The sequence below is a fragment of the Gadus morhua genome, chromosome 17 (genome assembly GCF_902167405.1).
Source record: "Gadus morhua chromosome 17, gadMor3.0, whole genome shotgun sequence".
NCBI lineage: Eukaryota > Metazoa > Chordata > Actinopteri > Gadiformes > Gadidae > Gadus > Gadus morhua.
The window spans coordinates 7,190,482-7,209,540 of record NC_044064.1 but is presented as its reverse complement, the minus strand read 5'-3'; the positions used below and the strand labels follow the sequence as shown (position 1 = coordinate 7,209,540).

At 45.6% G+C, this 19,059-nt stretch overlaps 1 protein-coding gene across 3 annotated transcripts in view; it reads left to right on the top strand.

The window, feature by feature from the left end:
• The window catches only part of rtn3 (reticulon 3), a 21,947-nt gene extending 2,891 nt beyond the window's left edge, over nt 1-19,056 (top strand). The window contains exons 2-9 of one of the 3 annotated variants that reach the window (XM_030338511.1): nt 470-517; nt 3,812-6,547; nt 10,004-10,211; nt 11,248-11,386; nt 12,516-12,585; nt 13,663-13,709; nt 15,973-16,031; nt 16,444-19,056. In XM_030338511.1, coding sequence (XP_030194371.1) covers nt 470-517; nt 3,812-6,547; nt 10,004-10,211; nt 11,248-11,386; nt 12,516-12,585; nt 13,663-13,709; nt 15,973-16,031; nt 16,444-16,492 — 3,356 coding nt within the window. In that variant the 3' untranslated portion in view covers nt 16,493-19,056. The remainder of the gene's footprint in view (nt 1-469; nt 518-3,811; nt 6,548-10,003; nt 10,212-11,247; nt 11,387-12,515; nt 12,586-13,662; nt 13,710-15,972; nt 16,032-16,443) is intronic. The other 2 variants (XM_030338509.1, XM_030338510.1) reach the window with 2 other exon arrangements.
• Nucleotides 19,057-19,059: the final 3 nt, after the last annotated feature.

Sequence of the window (19,059 nt, the reverse complement as noted above, 5' to 3'; positions counted from 1 at the left end):
TCCTCACGCGTCAGTCCCAGTGGTTTACATGCATGGGAGGTGGACGGAAAATGTAAGCGTTCTTGACAGGTATGAAATGCCAGTTAAGTAGTGTTGAGCTTGAATACAAGTCGTCTTTACAGTTTTAGCTATTCTATTTTTTTTGGATAGAAATGCTATTACTTCTATTCTAAAATATATAGTAAATACATGTACAAACCAAGCTGTTTTGAATTGGTTCAACCCTGCCTGCTTAGAGTTTAAGTACATTTATTAATATATATTATTTGCAAAAGTAAAGCAACATAAATTTAAGTTATTTATTGGTTCTTTCACCATATAATTGCATTAAGGTTGAATCAGTGAAGCCTTAATTGATATCTCTTCCTCTGTTCTCATTTAAATCTCATCTTTGTCGAGGAGGGTTTCAACAGGCTTACCTGGCGGGATGCTCATCCTTCTTTCCTTACCTTTTTTTGTTATTTTTCAGATTCCTTTCTTTCCTCTTCGCCTGTATCTCTCATTCAGTCTCCTCAAGGCAAGTGTACGGTTCTCTTTAACGCTGCACGCCTGCTCTCCACCCCTCCCTCCCCCCTGTTCCCTCCTCTATTCCCCCTCATATCTGCTCTTAACTGGCCCTGGCCTACGCCAACTAAGCTGTACTGCCCTCACCATGCCTCTCTAGTTCCCTGCTCCTGCTCTTACGACCAACCGTCCTGTAGGTGTGCTCGAGTCTAGTCTAGCTAACACTTGTCCGAGGGCTACAGAATCCCCTCGATTCACCGTGACGGCCGTGAGTTCCTGCAGTGAGTTCCTGCAGTGAGTTCCTGCAGTGCCTCACTAGCCCCACTGGGTGCCTTGGTTGGTGCAGGACTTTGGAACGGAGGAAGGGTCTGCGTGTACGATGCCTGGCACTCGTTCTGTGGGACTGCGCTAAAGTGATACACGATTTAGTTGGTTTCAAAAGAAAAGCCTCCAGTGGTATAGCCAAGCCCATACTCTGGAGCAAGACCAGTGTTGCAGAGACTAGTTCTTGGGTTAACTGGCTCAGACTCTGCTGTACTTGCTCAGCATTATCCCCTACCGGTCTGGCTTTAGACATCCCTCCTCCACTGGCAGCTCGACTAATTGTATCCATCTGTGTCACCCGCTAACTGACCCTAGGGGGGGCTATGCTAATTAGTACGTGGGGGACAGAGCATTATAAATGGCATTTTGTCGTTTTCTTAACCTCACCTAGGCATATGCATTAAACATGCTAACTTGCCTCACCTCACTTGAGGTGAGAACTACCCAAAGTGAATAGCCCTTGAAGCTGACTCGCATCAATTTTGGTGTGCCTCTAGCATTCTGCAGAACTTGCTGCTACTCTACCCTGTTACCATAACCCAATCTAATCCTTCCATTGAAACCAAACGTACAGATGATTGCACCCCCGATCCATTTCGGTCTTTCCCGTTCGCCAGCCAGAGAGCACTATGTAGGTCAGCAAGCTCACTCCAGGTTCACGCTAATCCCATGATTGCCTCCTTATTTTAAGGAGGCAATAACAAGTTCAAGTTGACTTTGTGTGCAGCGAGAGAGGAAGTCTAAACATGGACTGGTGTCAATGGGGATGGGGTGTCCTGGTGGTTCTCCAGCCTTGCCCAGCACCCATCCACCCCACTGAGCAGGTCATGGAGGAGGAGCGGCATCTGCTCCCCGCCCCAAGGACTCTTCCATGGGCGTTACCATTACCTCTTGGCTGCTTGATCCCGCTCTCTCCACTTAATGCATATATTTTGCTTATGGCTTTTTTCTAAGGCTTTTGTGCATGTCTTTCCATCTGCGCTGGAGTAGGGTTTTCTTCATCAGACTATTGTTTGTTTAGCATGAGGTTCTGCCTCCTATTCTCAAAAGACGTTATTTAAATTGGTTTCCTAAAATTTAAGACAAAAGATGTTAATGCTAGTGCAGAGCTAGATGGATCTGTTTGTTTTAGTTTCACTTGATATTAAATGGTTTCAAATGATAACTTTTCTATTAAAATAAAAGTTAACTCTTTAACAGTCTGGTATCCAATTGTCTCCTTCTCGTGCCACTGCGTTGAGGAATAGGGATTACTTGTAGTTTTGCAGGGGGATGAAATGCATTTTACCAATACAAACCTAAAAAATGTGGGTAGCACCGATCGAAAAGATAAAATTCCCATTGCATTATTCAGAAAGAACTTCAATGATAATCCCATCTGGAATACACAGGCCTTCACAAACAAGGAAGTTGACATTCAGTGAAATCCACAAATCGGTTCTTTAATTGCGTGTCCTTGTCTTGGTGCCTCACGTTCGCACTGGTCTCCCAGAGTAGTTGCTGTTTCATAATTTGTTTACCCTCGGTGGAGGCAATGGACTATGAAACTGTCTGTGAGATTGGAAAGTCCTCATGTGGCCTAGTTTGAACAATGCATTGCAGTGTGGATCGTGGGGGGGGGGGGGGGGGGGGGCACAGGGGGGGCCTGGGACCCAGGCTAAGACAAAAGTGCACCAGTCAGATGTCCCCCACCAGCAATTTGTGTTTGAGTTTTCTTTAGGGTGGTACTATTTCTAACTTGAAGTTAGGAATTCAACATGATAGTAGAGAGGAACTTTAACATTGCAGTCATTGCATTGGCCAATTCTGTCCAAAGTTAAACATTGCCTGGTGCAAAGCAGTACTTTGGCTGGCAGAGATCGGACAGCTGCCGTGAATCTCTATTTAGCTTCTCCCATGACCGTTTGACACTGGGTTGTTTTTAAGTGACAGGAGAGACTGTTGGTGCTGAAAGACACACACACACACACACACACACACACACACACACACACACACACACACACACACACACACACACACACACACACACACACACACACACACACACACTGGGGTTTAGCTGATTGATTTGGTGCGCCTGTCAAATTACTCTCTCAGGGATGCATTCTCCAAAACCACACCCACACTCTTTTGTCAATCAGCATTTATTTTCAATAATGAAAACCAGCCCGTCTGGCAGAATTTAATCATCTTTTACGAGCTTCTTCCAACAAGGTTGAGAACCATTGTTTAATTACCTTGCATTAACTGTTTTTGGCAGTATTGCATCATTGGATATTTGCTGTGATAAAAACACTTAGTAATGCAAGTACTATATTCTATACTATTTCATTGCATGTATTATGTAGCTCTTATGAATGGTATACACATTTGACCGTTACAGGTAAACATACCAAACCTGTTTCAAAATGTAAGGTGCCTTGTTCTTTACTAAATCACTTGTGCAGATAAATTGGTCTGTGGATACTGTAAATTAAGAGCATAAGCCTATAGTACCTAGGATCTAGTTCCTGCACCTTTTAAATCTACTTATTTTGTTCTTTGGGCTTTCTTAAAACTATCCAATTGAAAACTAGTTTAGTAAATATTTAATAGTTTGGACTATAACCAGGCCAGCTTAAAATCTCTGTTAATTTAATCCAATGCAGTACAGAAATACAAACAATATTGTTGGCTGATGAAATACTCTTTGAACTTTCTCATTTAGAGCATATGAATCATTCATTATCCTTCTGCATCAATTGCTGCTTGACGACAAATTCCTTTGATAGAGGTTAAGAGCAGCATGTGATGACGCAAGACCCCATCCTCAAAACTGATAGATTCATGACTCAATGCATGATTGCTTGGGCTGCATCACATAGGCCTTGCTGACTAAATAATGAAGTGCATGGGAGTTGTGTCAGATTTCTTTTCATACCCTCCCCTCCTTTCCCCAACCCCTTTATTGTTTCCCCCACCTCCATGAATTACAAAGTAGACAAGAGAGTGGTTCTTGGCTCTGACAAGCCTTCCGAAGTTGTGGCCACCTCCCTTCGTTACTCATCTCAGCCTGGCTCCTTTTCACCTGGTAACTATGGGGCTGAAGCCAGCTCGCCTGACGAACAGCCAGACTCGCCGATCAAGACGTCCCCTGTTTCAGAGAGAATAAAGGCTTTGGAGGCACTAGCTGCCAAGAAAAAGGAACCCGACTTCAGAAACGATGGTGGCTTTTCTCACTTCAGAGACCGTCATATTGAGAAGTCCCCAGTGGAGAAGTTTACCCCAGTGGAGAAGTTTACCCCAGTGGAGAAGTTTACCCCAGTGGAGAAGTTTACCCCAGTGGAGAAGACCACCCCAGTGGAGAAGACCACCCCAGTGGAGAAGGTCGTGCCCGCTCCTCAGAAGAAAGGAGGTTCTGTCAACTCGGAGTCACCAGAATCTCCCTTCGAAGTGCTTGGAGATTTAGGCCAGGTCAATGAATTTGAAAACACTGCAGACTGGATGAGGGTCCATTTACCTCCAGCTCCGGACTTCGACGATGCCGTAGATTTGCGCAAAGATGACCGTGTTTCTGAAAACGATAAGACGCAAAAAGAGAAGGAGGCAGCCATAGTCATACCATGTGTACCTGAAGCCTTTACAAGTGTCCCTGATTTGTTGCCCATAGCACCTTTCAAAGATCCTAAATTGGAAAACAAAACTGAAGTGCCACCAAAACAGCCAAGCGCTGAAGAGGAATCAGAGTTTGATCTGAGATTTTTACCAACGGCCTGCGTGTGGGAACAGGAAAACCAGAGTACCAAGGATCCAATAAACCCTGCCCATATTTCATCTGAAGCCCCTGCCCCTCCCACAGGATCTGAGTCCACATCCCCTCCCATTCCCCCGCTTGTTGTTGCTGATGCTAAGCAGAAGGATGTGGAGGCCGCCAAGACCCCATGTGATCAGGACATGGATCCAACTGAGGTGCCAGAGGTGGACAGCTCGGGGGATTCTGATGATACTGTAATTGAGGATGGTGTCTCGCACCCCATAATCCCCGAGTCAGCTTCCTCGGTTCCTGCTCCCTCAAAAGAGCCTACCCCTAATGCTGTGTCGTCCGGTTCCTCCCTCCCTGATGAAGAAAAGGAGAAGACGCCAATGAGAATTGAGAGAAAGCTAATGCAGGTACCGACCATTAACGTCATTGAGACTGATGAACCAAATTATAGTGACGAGGAAATGGAAATGGAGATGGAGATGGAGGAAGAACATGATCAGAGAGATGAGTTTGTGAAAGACGCAGCCCAAGAGTCTCCAAGAACTCCCGAACCACCGCCAGAAACCACTAACACAGAACTTGCTAACACACGGCCATTAGAAACTGAGTTCATGGAAGGCTACTCTCCTCCATCTTCCCCCGTGCAATCAGATTCTGAATACTCCCCCACACACAAATTACCCAAATCTGAACCTGATCCAGTCCGACAAGAATCCACGATAAAGATGCATGTTTTACAGAATACCTCTGTCGATTTTCCTCAAACCCAACCTGAATTATCTCAGATCAGCTCCTCGGACAACAAAAACAATAACTTTTCCTCCTTCAAGACTGATATGTCTTTTACAAAAGAAGATATTGAGTTATCGGAAAGCTACGATGAATGGTCTGATGAACGGCAAGACATTCTCATTAAACCCGACAAGATCGACATAACCGCTAAGGCTTTGCCTAGCATCTTTAATATAACCGATACAAAGACGGATACAGATACTAAACCAGGCCAGATTGAAGCTCTGCCCCCTTGCAAATCAAGCTTTATGCAGGATGACTTGTATGAAAGGCAGTCGTTTGATGATGAATACGATGCATTGCCTTCTTCGGATGACACACCTAACCAGAATTACTTTGATGGCAATGATCAGGTGCCTTCCTCCTCGGATGCATCACAAATCCATATTGAAGTGCTGTCTGCAAATACCACAATCTACAAGGCCCCCAAAGATGTTGCAAGCTCCGAAGAGGTCAGTTTGCTGGATGACGAGCCACTCCCAAAGCCAGTTGGAGGCCAGCCATCCCCGAGAGAATATCCAAAAGACCCGTATTCTTCTTTTGGCGAACTACCTTCCCTCAAGGAGTCGGAGGATTTGAAAGCGACCAGTGACCTCACCACGGACACCGTAAAAAAGATTGAGTCCATTCCACGGGAGAACACAGACACAGATGATGGTCCCCCCACACCGGACACCACTAGCGACCCGGAAAGCATCGAGCCAGACTGCTCCGTTTCCAGAGCCACCGATAGCTTTGTCGACTTCATGAAAGAGTGCTTGAAATCAAGACAAGACCCGGAGCCGGAAGACGGCCATCGCGATGTTAAGGATGAGCAACCCGAAAGCGAGGAGCATGCCCTGCAGTCTCCGCCGACAATGGTGATGGACCTCGAGCAAGAGGAGCTTACAATAAGCGCTCTGAAAGAGTTGGGCAGTAGTCAGGAGGAAGAGGACGATGAGCTCATGGAGAAGACCACATTTAAACCTCACAGTGAGATCCCTGCTCGGGACAAAACGGGCCCAGGGTCAACTGGCGTTCAGCAGTCGTCTCGCAGCTCAACTTCCACCCCTCTGTCTCCACGAGCCAGACCCACGTCAGAGAGCGCATATTCCAAAGAGGTAGAGGCCATTGACCAGTGGGTGGCCGAGGCGTACTATCTTGCCGAGCATGTCTTGACGGCAATACTAACGCACTTATCAGGTAACGCCCCCCCTCCCGCCAGGCCACAAGGCCTGCTAACCTTTCACGCAAGCACCTCAACGATACCAACGACTACATTCAGTGACATGTAATTCTTCCCCGGTCATTTCCCCCCCTGTTTGAATAACATATATTAGTATGACATGAATGCATTTCACTACTCTTATAACAAATGCATTCTAACCGCATCTTAATCGAATGCCTGCAATGGTTATTTTCTGATGGCTTGCATATGGTTAGCACATGGAGGTTTAACGATGAGGTTTGTCAAGGTAATCATTGAAGACGGGGGGTATACTGTGTCTTTGTAGGTCTGAACAGAAGTATACCTGAAGATGGGCTTTTAAACGTTTCCCTTTTTAATTCAGAATAGCACCTAATGGTGTCAGATCAACACTTTAAACCTCATTAATTCAAAATAAAGCATGTTCTGGATGGTGAAGATGCAGAATTCAACAAAAGCGAGAACCTCCAAAGGGAAATACTATTTGGGAGTGACCTTTTTATGTTGTAAAAGAGCGCTTATATAACATAACAAATGCATGTCGTCATTTTTAAGTCCAGTTGGAACTGGGTTTGAGCCTATAGGGAGCAAATGGTGACTTTCAAAACGGAGATTCTGTCTCCACGTGAGCCTTTGACCCCCGTGCTGCCGCTCGTCTTTTTTTAAAGCTTGGCAGTTGTCTATTGTAAAAGAGCTGGGGGGTGGAGGCAGAGCGACCTAGGCGCCATTGATGATGACATTGCCCTGGTGCATGTGGCAACAGCTCTGCAAGTCAGATGGTCGGTCACCGGTGTCAAATTTCTGCTTTGATGCAGCTTTCCACAGAGGACAAATATTCCAGACTTAATGGGCTTTATCAGGGGCTATAAATAACATGCTAATTATCGCCGCCCGTTTGACCTAACCCACTTCACGCAGAAATCATGTTAATTGGTTTTGTGTACGTTATTTTGTACCGGTTTTTCGGCGCTAGGTTCTCGGGCACAATGCCAAATTTGCCGATTTGGCTTGCGGTCATGAGATATTTTTGCCCCCCCAACACCTCTCCGCCCGCCCTTGTCTCCTTGTCTGCTCCTCAATCGACACCAGATGCAGTCCCTTCCATTAGGTAAACGATACCACGCTGTCATGTGTTGCAGGCTCGGACTAGGTGTTAAATAGTTGCCTCGCCATGTACACTGGTCATCTGTGACCCTCATCATAGGATCGGCTCGCAAATATTGAAACGCTACTCTCTTATTAAAGTTATTTTCCCCCCTCACTCACACTCGTAGTGTGAACCGCGACTGTATGCAGACATAGGTTGACACGTTCCTGCACTGTCGTTGGCTGTGTGACGCTGTGTACTTGCCAGCTGCCACCAGTAAGGCGTTGGCAATTAACCTAAAACATTTTTAACCCAAAAGTTTGACTCATTGATCCAAAAGTTTTGCCAGTTTCTGGTACAGACAAAACCCTATTAGTGTGTGTGCGTGTGTTTATATATATGTATGTCTTCACCCCTTCTATAATAACGAAATGTGACTGGTTTTTATTTTTAGTATAATCTTTTCTGTGATGCATCGAGTCCTCACTCTTGCTCTTCAAGTCGTCTCATCTGCAGTGCTTCCTGTGACTTTGTAGGGTGTGGCTGTTGCAGGTCGGTTTCCCTTGGAGAGTTTCAATATTACTGGTGTGCCCCTTACAGCTGGCAGAAGTCCACCATTTCAGTTAGCAAGAACCCACCTCCCACTTCTCTGCCAACTGCATCTTCTAATCTAATTAGAATCTACTCAAGATTTCTTCTGAGTGGGGTGCATGTCTGGCCTGGGCTAGAAAAGGGCTTGCTTGGTGTAATGCCTGACTTGCTGCCAGCTCTTTAAAGATTAATTATAAATTGGATTTCCAATTTGTACCGACAGCCATAAACGTTCTTATCCCATACCGGAATGTAAGGAGATGGAGCTGTAGGGAAAGAGGGCAAAGGCATTGTGTCAGAACTTAATACGACCTGGCTATCGCCATTCATTTTCTTAATTACCCCCGGGAAAGAAAAAATGTTAATGACAAAAGTGAAACACTCCCAGCTCAGTAGCATCGGAGCCGACTGAAATGAATCTCGATATTTGATTTGAGACGCAAGGCGGCCTTTACAAACCCAAGCATGCATAGAGCCACAATGTCAAGTGGGGCCTTTAAGAATTGCACCAGGCACAGCGAGGGAGAAAGCAGGCCACTGCGGCTCTCCCACCGCTGAGACCTCCCTCCAGAACTGGGGCCTGTGATGCAGAGTGCAGAAGGGAGGGAGGAGGAGGAGGAGGAGGGTGCGGTGAGCGGTGAGCGAAACGGAACAAGGGGCCGCCAAGCTCCGGTTCTCTCCCTTAAGGCCCATGCGCAAAGCATGCTGGGAGGGATTTAGACCCCTGCAATGCTGGCTAAGGAAACCCCTACATTTCGCGGTGCACGTCGTGTGGCGCAAACAATGAAGTGTCTTGGTTTTAGTTTCGATTTGTCTTGTTGAGACATCGATGTCCGACATACTGAGATCTGATTTCCTTTCCAATTACTTCAAATTGTCCACAACGCTGTTGAAGCACTCAAAGTCACAAGCTAGGCAGGAAATGTGATGTTGCTAAAATTAGTGAAGCAATTACATTTGACAGCCACTGGAATGATTGTGTTAATCCCTTATGGAGGCCCTCCCTTGCTAAACTAGTTCTTTAAGTTGCATTAGCAACCCTGGAGGACTTGTCCCTACACCACCGGTGTATGTGTGAATGTGCTCACATGCATGTACCCTTTTTGGGTGTGTTGGTGACGTTGAACACCGCTCCCTTTCCTGGTCAGGAGGGTGCCAACCTCCAACCTCACCCCCCCGGTGAGAGGTCCACGTGGAGACATCGTCACTCCCCCGTGTGTGACGGACACGCAGTCGAGGGAAAGAGAGGTTTCTATGCGTCACACGTGCTGTAAAAAAGCGTTGCGTAACTGCCCAGTTGAATGGCCATTAGTTCTGCATGTGCAGCCTCCAACAAGGCCGACAGCCCCTGTATCCAGGGAGTCTCCAGCAGCACGCCAGCTCTCCCTTTAACTACTCAGCATAAACATGCCAGAGGGGTGCTTGATGTACCATGTTTTTTACTGGTGCGTTGGGCTGGGAGATCAACGAGATGTAGACCCTGGTTTCATGAGGGAGAATGGTGTGTTTTAGGTGTCATCAACTAATTTTTGTTTCTTCCCCCTTTTGTTGCCCCTTCCCCCCCCCCCCCCCCCCCCTCCCCTCCACCCTGAATCTGTCCCCAATCCATCCCTCTCACTAAAACCACCAACACTCACCCCAAAAACAATATCCTGCTGTCAAACCCCCTACACACACGCACACGTATCCATTTCAACCTCCTCCGACTTCTCTCTCCGACCCATCCTCCCTCCCCCTCCGTCCCCCCCCCCCCCTCCGTCCGTCCCCCCTGCAGTCAAGGACCTGATCCACTGGCGGGACCCCAAGCAGTCGGGCGTGGTGTTTGGCGTGTCCCTGCTGGTGCTGCTGTCCCTGGCGGCCTTCAGTGTGATCAGCGTGGTCTCCTACCTGCTGCTGGCCCTGCTCTGCGTCACCATCACCTTCCGCATCTACAAGTCGGTGGTGCAGGCTGTGCAGAAGTCCGGGGACGGACACCCCTTCAAGTAAGTACCGGGCGTTGGACCGCAGTCACGTTGACGTGTAAAAAGTTTGGGGTGTTATGGAGAATAGCTATTTCTTTTTTGCATTTAGGGCATTTGGCTTTTGGACGCTTTTATCCAAAGCGACGTACAATCAAGCACGTTTGTCAGCAGAAAGAGAAACAACAATATATCGGTATGTCGGTACAGTGAGGATATTCATAGAGTAGTGCCAAAGCACTTGCAATCGCTAGGTTAACCTATTCCCCGTATACAACAGAGATAGCTAGGATAAGATGCTACACAATGCCAAGTGCTAATTTATAAACTCGTTTTATTTTATTTACATGATACGGACCGTGGGTCACTGGATGATGCAACGGAAGTCCCAATCAGCATTGGAAGCTTTACATGTAGTTATTAAAATATACTTCTTCTTGCGGTCAATTCAGTAGTACATGTCGTTACAGCACGGGTAGGGGTCACTCAAGGACACTAATAGGTAGTCCGCGGACATTGGGCCTCGAACCCTGTATCTTCTCCTGGGATTCGAACACCCTTTCCTAGCCGTTGCCTGCCTATAGTAAAATAAATGTATGGAACAGCTGGGATGGATGTATTATTCACCAGGGACTGGTGAAAACACACAGGGCTCTTTGTGGAGCTGGGTTACCAGGCGAGTGTGAGGGTCAGGCCTGGCGGGCTCTGAACTGAGCCTGGTGGTATTTATAGAAAGACCTTTTCAGGAGAGTCCACCACCTTATTGAGGCACACTTGGAGCTCCCCACACACCACAGACACCGTCCAACCCTGTCCTAAAACGGGCTGGATCCGTGGAATCTGTGGTCCTGAAAGAGCTATTGTTTAGCGTGTCAGAAATTGTAGGCTATTACATGCGAGGCGGGTAGTTAGTTGTAAACCTGTTTCTTAGAGTTGTCAAGCAACTTGTATTAAATACAACCCAGCAGCTAACCCAGGGATAAAATATGAAATACAAATATTAGTGCTTGTTTTGTTTCTGGTGTTCACTCCTGCCTTTTCCCTGCGGCGTGCGCCACAGGACTATGATGGATAAGGATGTCAGCATCCCCCCAGAGACCTTCCGCAAGCACGTTGACGCCAGTCTGACCTACATCAACCGCGCCCTCAAGCAGATGAGCCGCCTCTTCCTGGTCGAGGACCTGGTCGACTCCCTGAAGGTAGAGCTGCAAGGCCGGCTAATTGGCCAATCGATGTCCCTTGTCACTCTCCCTCTGTCTCTCTGTGTCTCTGTCTCTGTGTGTGTTTGACGGTGAACGGCCAATCACAGGGCACCTTTCCTCTCCTTCTCTCTTCTTCTTCCTCTCCTCTCCGTTCTTTTATTGGAGCACGGCCCTCACAGACCTCTATTCTTAGTCTTTTCCTCCACGACTGGCTCTCTGCGGAGCGCACGCATGTGGGCCGAATTGGGGGAAGAGCTGATGAAATGTGAGCGAGACGGAAATAACCAGGCTTAGCATCCAGAAGCTATCGGGTCGGTAGCTTAGCCGGGGAGAGGGTGGGGTGGCGGCGGTGCTGCTGGTGGTGGGGTGCGTCAGGAAGGGATAGCGACAGCCTTGCTCGACAAGCAGTGCCATCGGAAGAACGGAGAGAGAGAGAGAGAGAGAGAGAGAGAGAGAGTGGTTCGCGTTTGACCGACCTAACCCGACCCCAAAGCCCCCTGGTCCCACGACGCCGCGGCGATCCCGGGAGCGGGCGTGCGGAGCTAATGTCCGTCACACGGAGACTCCGCCTCCTCCATTCACCCGGGCCTCTGGGCGCCACGTCCTCGCCTCCCCCCGTCTTCGAAGTGGCCACGTCCGCCGTGTTTTATGGATTCAAGAGAATCACTTTTTGGATGAGACGGGGAACGAACGATGTAATCGGCAAACATGATGCCACTAGACGGACTACAAAAATTGTGTTTGGTGACGCAAAATTGATAAGAATGTTCTTGAATATGTAAATATGTTGGTCTTATCACTCCAAATACTAGATTTATTACTAAAGCCATGATTCTGACCCGGTAAACGGAGGGTTTACAATTCCGAATAGATAAAGATAATACGGGTGAATCCCTCTCCCCATACACGTGTCGTTTCACAACGGCGATAAGCAATCGTGTTAAGCTTGGCTAATCTGTGATGTCCTAGAAACCATTGCCCAAGAAGTAAAAAAAAACAGGTCAACGCATTGCTCTACATATCCCTCTCCAATGGACGATCCCTCCCTCCCCCCCACCGATTGATGGGTTGGTTAGAGAAGGTGATGGCGTCTAACCCAGCTTGTTTGTTTCTCCCCCCCCCCCAGCTTGCTGTGGGCATGTGGCTGCTGACCTACGTTGGAGCGGTCTTCAACGGAATCACCATCCTCATTCTCGGTAAGATGGAATGAAATTTAACGTTATTGGATCGTAATAGGATCGTTGTGTCTTTGAAAGGTCAGCAGGATGTGAAGACGGCGCCTCACTGTGATATCTGGTTTTGTAGCTTGAATGGATTAGGATAAGAACATATGCCCCCTAAAATAATCAGGATATCAGGTTTGATACGCCCGTTTTATTGTCTAGATAGATTACGATAAGATATGCCCGATAAAATAATATTTCATTTCCTGACCCTCATGATGATTATCGTGACATTGTAATTTTTTTTTTTTATTGGATGCTAAATATCAACCATCTCCACTGATAATATAAGATGCTACTTTATTAATGTCAGATTGTAAACTCGGGCGTGACACCAGAAGGTATGCAACAAATTGTGCTCAATGCAAAAATACATGAAGACGGCTGGTATCTGGTTCTCATGATGTCTAATCATTAGGAGTCCATTCAATGCAGTCATTGATGAAGCAAGTGGGAGAGTGTTTTGTAATGCCAAGTGGATAGTTCGCTTATGTCACTTCATGACCTTAGTAGTAGTAGTAGTGTACAGTCACAAGACCGTAAAGCTCATGTAGGGAGATGTATGGCTGTAAGGAGTGGCTTGAGTCTGCTGCGTACTGGTTTGAGCTGGATCTTCAGACGCCAGCAGAGCTCTGCTCACTGACCGGCTCCCAGGAGAGAAGGAAACGGCGCACTCGCCTAAAGGAAGGAAGCCAGGCTTTGTCCCGATCCATTCCTGGCTCTGGATCAATACTTTGTTTTTGTTTTTACATCCTTTCAAATAGTCATCATATTTAAATCTTGCGTTCTAATTTTAAAGGTATGCTGAAATGGTGATACGATGTTGATTTGGATTGACGTCTAAAAAAATATAAAGAAAAATAATAATCGTCACAATATCATATTTCTCTGACAACAGTGACTCAGGGAATGGTATCAACATGATGGGAAAACACGTCTGCTTAACTTACGTTTGCTAAATAGTAGATTTCTATGGGGATCTTTAAATAGTCCTTTCGAATATCGATGCACATTTTTGGTAATAACCCCTCTTCATCTTCTTCCACACAGCTGACATTCTCCTCTTCGCTGTCCCTCCCATCTACGAGAAGAACAAGGTGAGCGATACTGACGGCCAGAAGCCTTCATTAAATACTGCTGAGTCAGACGGACCAATGACCTCACCGCATGGCTCCTTCCAGTAGCCTCATCCCTTTTTTTGGGTTGTGCTTTGTCAGCCTCCACTGCCGTCACTTGAGCATCACGATAGCTCTATTTATCTAGCACGTTTTTGAATAAGAGTTGACCTAGTGCTTTGACAAACGATAGATATTTTTTGTATATGTAAAACGGACTGATAACTATACAAAATGGGGAATCTATTTTCTACCTTTTTTGGTATGTCCACTTCACCTTACTGAAGTGTTTTTGGTTTTTGAGAGAAAGTTATTGGCTTTGGCTGCATTTGGCTATTTATTTCTGAAGAAATTCTGTCCTAACAAGTTCTACAGCCCAAAAATGTGTTTCACAACAAACAAGGCAACGGGTATTCGCTTGTGAAAAGAGACATTCACCTAACATGGATCTGGGATCTCTCATTCCTGTCTAATGGAATTTCAGAGATTTAAACCTAAATACAAATTGGTTCTTGCCCCTCCGAATCAGGCCTTGCTTTTACCCATGCTGTAACCGTGGCAACACGCCTCACAATTGAATCCTTAGTACCTGAGGAACAGACTGTGCTGTTCCCTCTTCACCACCGTCTCTAACCCCGAATTGGTCTCAGAATTGCATTTTAGTTTAATTTTAAACCTCAGTACTTGACTGAGGTTTGAAATTAAACAAAAACGCAATTCTTAGACCAATTCTTACACTTGTGCGTTTTATGGAAAAGTTCAAGATATAACATGTATAGACATGGTGTATATGTATTTAATACAACGTCCAACAACATGATTTGAGGCTTCTCATGGTAACGCTCAAAGTAAATCTACAGGGCCATCACTATAAGGTCATTCTCCTGTAGATGTATCAAACGGTTTGTACAAACCGGAGGACTGAAGGAGTTTCTGCTTAAATGTGCCCGTGTTGCTGTTGTCTCTATTGATCTTGGCGACTTGATGAGCTGGTCTCAAAGTCCAGCCGCTGACCTAATCAGCACAGTGTTTTGCAAGTGGCTCACACTAGCACTCATGCATTCTTCCACGTTTAGGGAAATGGCTAAGGCAAATGGTGGCGTTTTTTATCACTTCTCAAACCATCCAAAATGGGAAGTTGAACTCGACATGTAGTTTATAGGGGAATAGCCGTTCACAAGGCTGTCATTTCAGAGTATGTTACATTTAGGGCATTTAGCAGACGCTTGAATCCAAAGTGACTTACAGTAAGTACATTTGTCAGAAGAATGAGATACGACAATATACCGCTGTCGCTAGAGTAAAGGCATTCAAAGAAACGCAATTTTAAGTGCCAAGCACTTAAAATGCTAGGTTAACCCATTCCCCGTGTACAACAAACATGGCTAGGACAAGACGCTACACAATGCTAAGTACTATTTTAAAGTGCCAGGACGTGGTACACAGAATTTGCCTAGCAGCAGAAAACTATACATCTGCCGCCCTGGATGATTTCAATCGTGTGTGTGTGTGTGTGTGTGTGTGTGTGTGTGTGTGTGTGTGTGTGTGTGTGTGTGTGTGTGTGTGTGTGTGTGTGTGTGTGTGTGTGTGTGTGTGTGTGTGTGTGTGTGTGTGTGTGAATGTATTGATATACAGTGCTGTTAAAATTGCGCCACACAAGATATTTGTCAGGTTTTCTGTCGAGCCAGGCGGTTTCTTTTATGTACATTTCACCACTGACACCTGATGATAATTAATGCTTACTTTGTCATAATTGAACCAATGGCGTACAAGCAAAACATTGACAAATCGTAATCTTGGCATTGATCCCCTGCACTTTGAATCGGACTGCTTGAAGTACATCAATGAAAGTGCAGCAATGAAAGTACATCTTGACTGAGCAAGATGAGCTCAGACCTGAGCAGACTAATGGTATCAGGTTAAATTGAACAATTTATTGATCTCAAGAGACGCTTATCCAGAGCATAAGCAAAATTGTGTCGTTTTTTATTGTGGGTGTGTGTGAGATAGATAGATTCTTTTATTTTTTATTATTATTATATGACCCGCAATTATCCGAGAATGTTTTTCGACCGTTTTTATTTTCTTCCTTCTATGTACTTGCTGTTAGTCGCTTTGGATAAAAGCATCTGCTAAATGCCCTAAATGTTGTGTTCCCATTTCTGATGGCTGGGCGATGTTTCATCCCTCAGTGCTGAGTTAACCCAAGCCCTGTACACTTCTGCTCTCCATCCCCTCTCTCCAGACCCAGATCGATCAGTACATCGATGTCGTGCGCACTCAAGTCAACTCCACAATGGCCAAGTAAGCACTTTGTAGCTTTGTCCGAAGATTCATTCTCTACTTGTATAGCGTACCGTCTGGTACAAACATTGCCCGTCTCTCAATCGTCCGACCCGTTGACCCCCAACGGGCCCTGCTGGAAAGTATGTAAATATTACAAATAGCTGGCAGTCTGTGTCAGTCTGGCGATGGTACCCATAAAGGTAGATGAGCCTCAACAACTGCCCGAGCGGTCGATGGCGCTGATCAGGGTTATATTGGTGATGTCATGAGATCACGCTGCAATAGAGTGCAGAGTCACGGTCCTCGCTTGACTCCTATTTGATGCAATCAGAGTCAGCCATATCAGATGTATCGGAAATAGCTGTCCGGTATTGATTGAGTGGCCTGTTCTCATTCTAACCGACGTGTCTTTCCCTCTTCTCGCCTTCAGGTTGCAAGAGAAGCTTCCAGGCTCCATGAAGCGCAGCAAAACCGAATAATCGCCCAACACCCCTGCTGCAAAAAGTCCCTTGGCATCATCCCCCATTATCATTTTCACCTCCACCATCCACCCCCCCCTCCAAATTCCACTCCCACCTCCCCTCCCGTTAATCTCCTCTCCCCCCCACCTCCCCATATCCCCCCCCCACCCCAAAAGCAAACCAGCTAGCCTCCCCCCCCATCATCCACCACACCCCCACAACGCTGATACCGACACCCCCCACACAAGCGCGCCGATCAAGCTATAGTAGAAATAAAATCTTAAAACCTCTCCAGCTTTTCGATAGTCAATGTTGAAACTACTGTGCAGCTTCAGATTAACACAGCGTTTAGCGAGCAACATAAAGAGCTACGCTGACGGGACCTGTGTGGTTGCCGTGGTGATTCCGTGTCTCCAGAGTGTCGATGGCAGGGTGAATGAACTAGACTGAATCTATTACCTGGTTTTGTCGTGGGTGGGGGCGGGGGAGGGGGGTATTTCCTTTTAGTTTTTTTTGCAGGTTTGGTGGCCGTTTTGCAAAAGCTAATGTCTGTAACATCCAAACAATGCATTTCGCGCAAAAGGAATAGTACGACCAACACGCTAGAGAAGGTTTGAAAAGCTTAACTTAAAAAAAGAAATACACAAATGTTTAATATATTATTTTCCTCGTATGAGGAGGCTGGCTGATGCATTTTTTTTTCCTGCTGACCTTCATGGCACTTGTGTTGCTATCTGCGATGCACTGAAAAACGTATTTTTTTCTTCTTCTCTGATTTGTGTTTTCGGCACAGGCAGGTTTAAATAATCGACGTGGGAAGACTGAGCCAGCTGTGATAATTTGGTCTAGTTCACCCCATCTTATGATTTGATGCAATTTGTATTCTGAACTGTTTTCCGTATGTATATATACACTTTAAGATGGCAATGGTGTCTCTTCTGCTGTAATGGAACATAATGATTTTTGCTTTTGATAGGAAAAAAGGAACATACCCCACTTTCCTCTTCCTAACACAGTACCCTTTAAGTCGTTAAGTTGTGTATAAGTCTTGCATTCACCTGTTAAACTATAAGAATTATCTTTAGTACCAATAAGATAGCCGCTTTAACTCTTCTAGGCTCATTACAAACTATACATCTTGGAAACAATGTCATGATATTATTTTAATTGGCTATTTATTGGGGATTTATTTGAAATATCAAGGGAGTACAAATTCAGGATTGGCAAATATTTTAAAGTAATACAGGGGAAGACTGAATCAGTTTAACAAAATCTTAGGTTATGGGGAGTTTTTTTTATTTGTTGTAAAATGAAATGCAATGAATAGCATGTCGTAGGATAACCGACTAACCACACAGATGGAGGCTGTAACGTATTCTAGATCCCCTCCCCCTCCCCATCTGTTTTCTTTGTTCGTTAAGATGATTATTGTAATTGTTAACGATGGTGTTTCTTAATTAAATGGAGAAAAAAAAACAGCAAGTCAATATTTTGTAGGAGTGTTGAATCTCTGTTGAATTGCATTGTTCCTCCCTTCCCCAAACCCTAGTTTGCTCATCACTGTTCATTTGAGTGTAGCCCCTTGACTCCGGGAAGGCCTGCAACTGGATCCCCTCCGGAACCGTTCACCTGCTCCGAAGAAAAAGACTACTACATATCCGCCTGTGCTCATTGTACTTCTATGCGTACACGGGGAACTTGCCCGTCTCACACATGCATATTTGATTGTGTCGTCTCTTTGCATGTTTTCACTGAACCGACTTCCACGTGGAAGTTCAGCTCCCCGACTATATTTCACAGGGCACTGAACAGCGTGGTCGTTCGTTTTGTTTAAATTATTGATTGAGCTGCGGTTTTTAAAGCCAGTCTTTATTCTAGGCTATTGGAACTTGTTTTCGCACTGGAGTTTTGTGTTTTTTGTTTTTGATTTTCACACACTGCCGTCAACGCGCACACATTCTTAAACGCCGAACTCACAATTGGCATAGCTGGACTCCCTGTGTAACATTGTCCAAAAAACCGAATCGCCAACTCCTGATGATGATGACTCGAGCTTTGTTTGTGTGCGGGGTCTGAAGGCTTGCGTGTGTGCGGTGCATCGCCGATCCAGGGGTTCCTTTAAGTTCAATGAAGGTGTGGAAATGCTGCGTGACAGACGGATACTTACAGATGCAGATACTTCATATTTCTTTGCAATAGATGTGAAAATGATTTACAGCAAACGTATTTTTCTCTTCAGGTTCAGCGTCGTACTGCTTCTCGCCTCAGAATGTAATATGACGTATATATGTAATAGGATAACCCATGCAGAGTTTTAACCGTGTTAATTTGAACGCCTGTGTGCAGACCTCACTTTTGTTTTTCCTGATCAGACTTTTTCTTTTCTTTTGGACTGTTCCAACGCGGTATCTTGATGTGGTCAAACTATAACATCAGAGCTTTCTTTCTTTGTAAGCTATGTTTTTAGACCATAGTATTCTGGGGGGAAAGATGTTACAGATGAAAAAACAAATAAAATGGAAAAAAAATACAACTGTGGTCCCTGTACTGAGTGGAAATTAATAAAAACGTGTTAAAGGACAGTG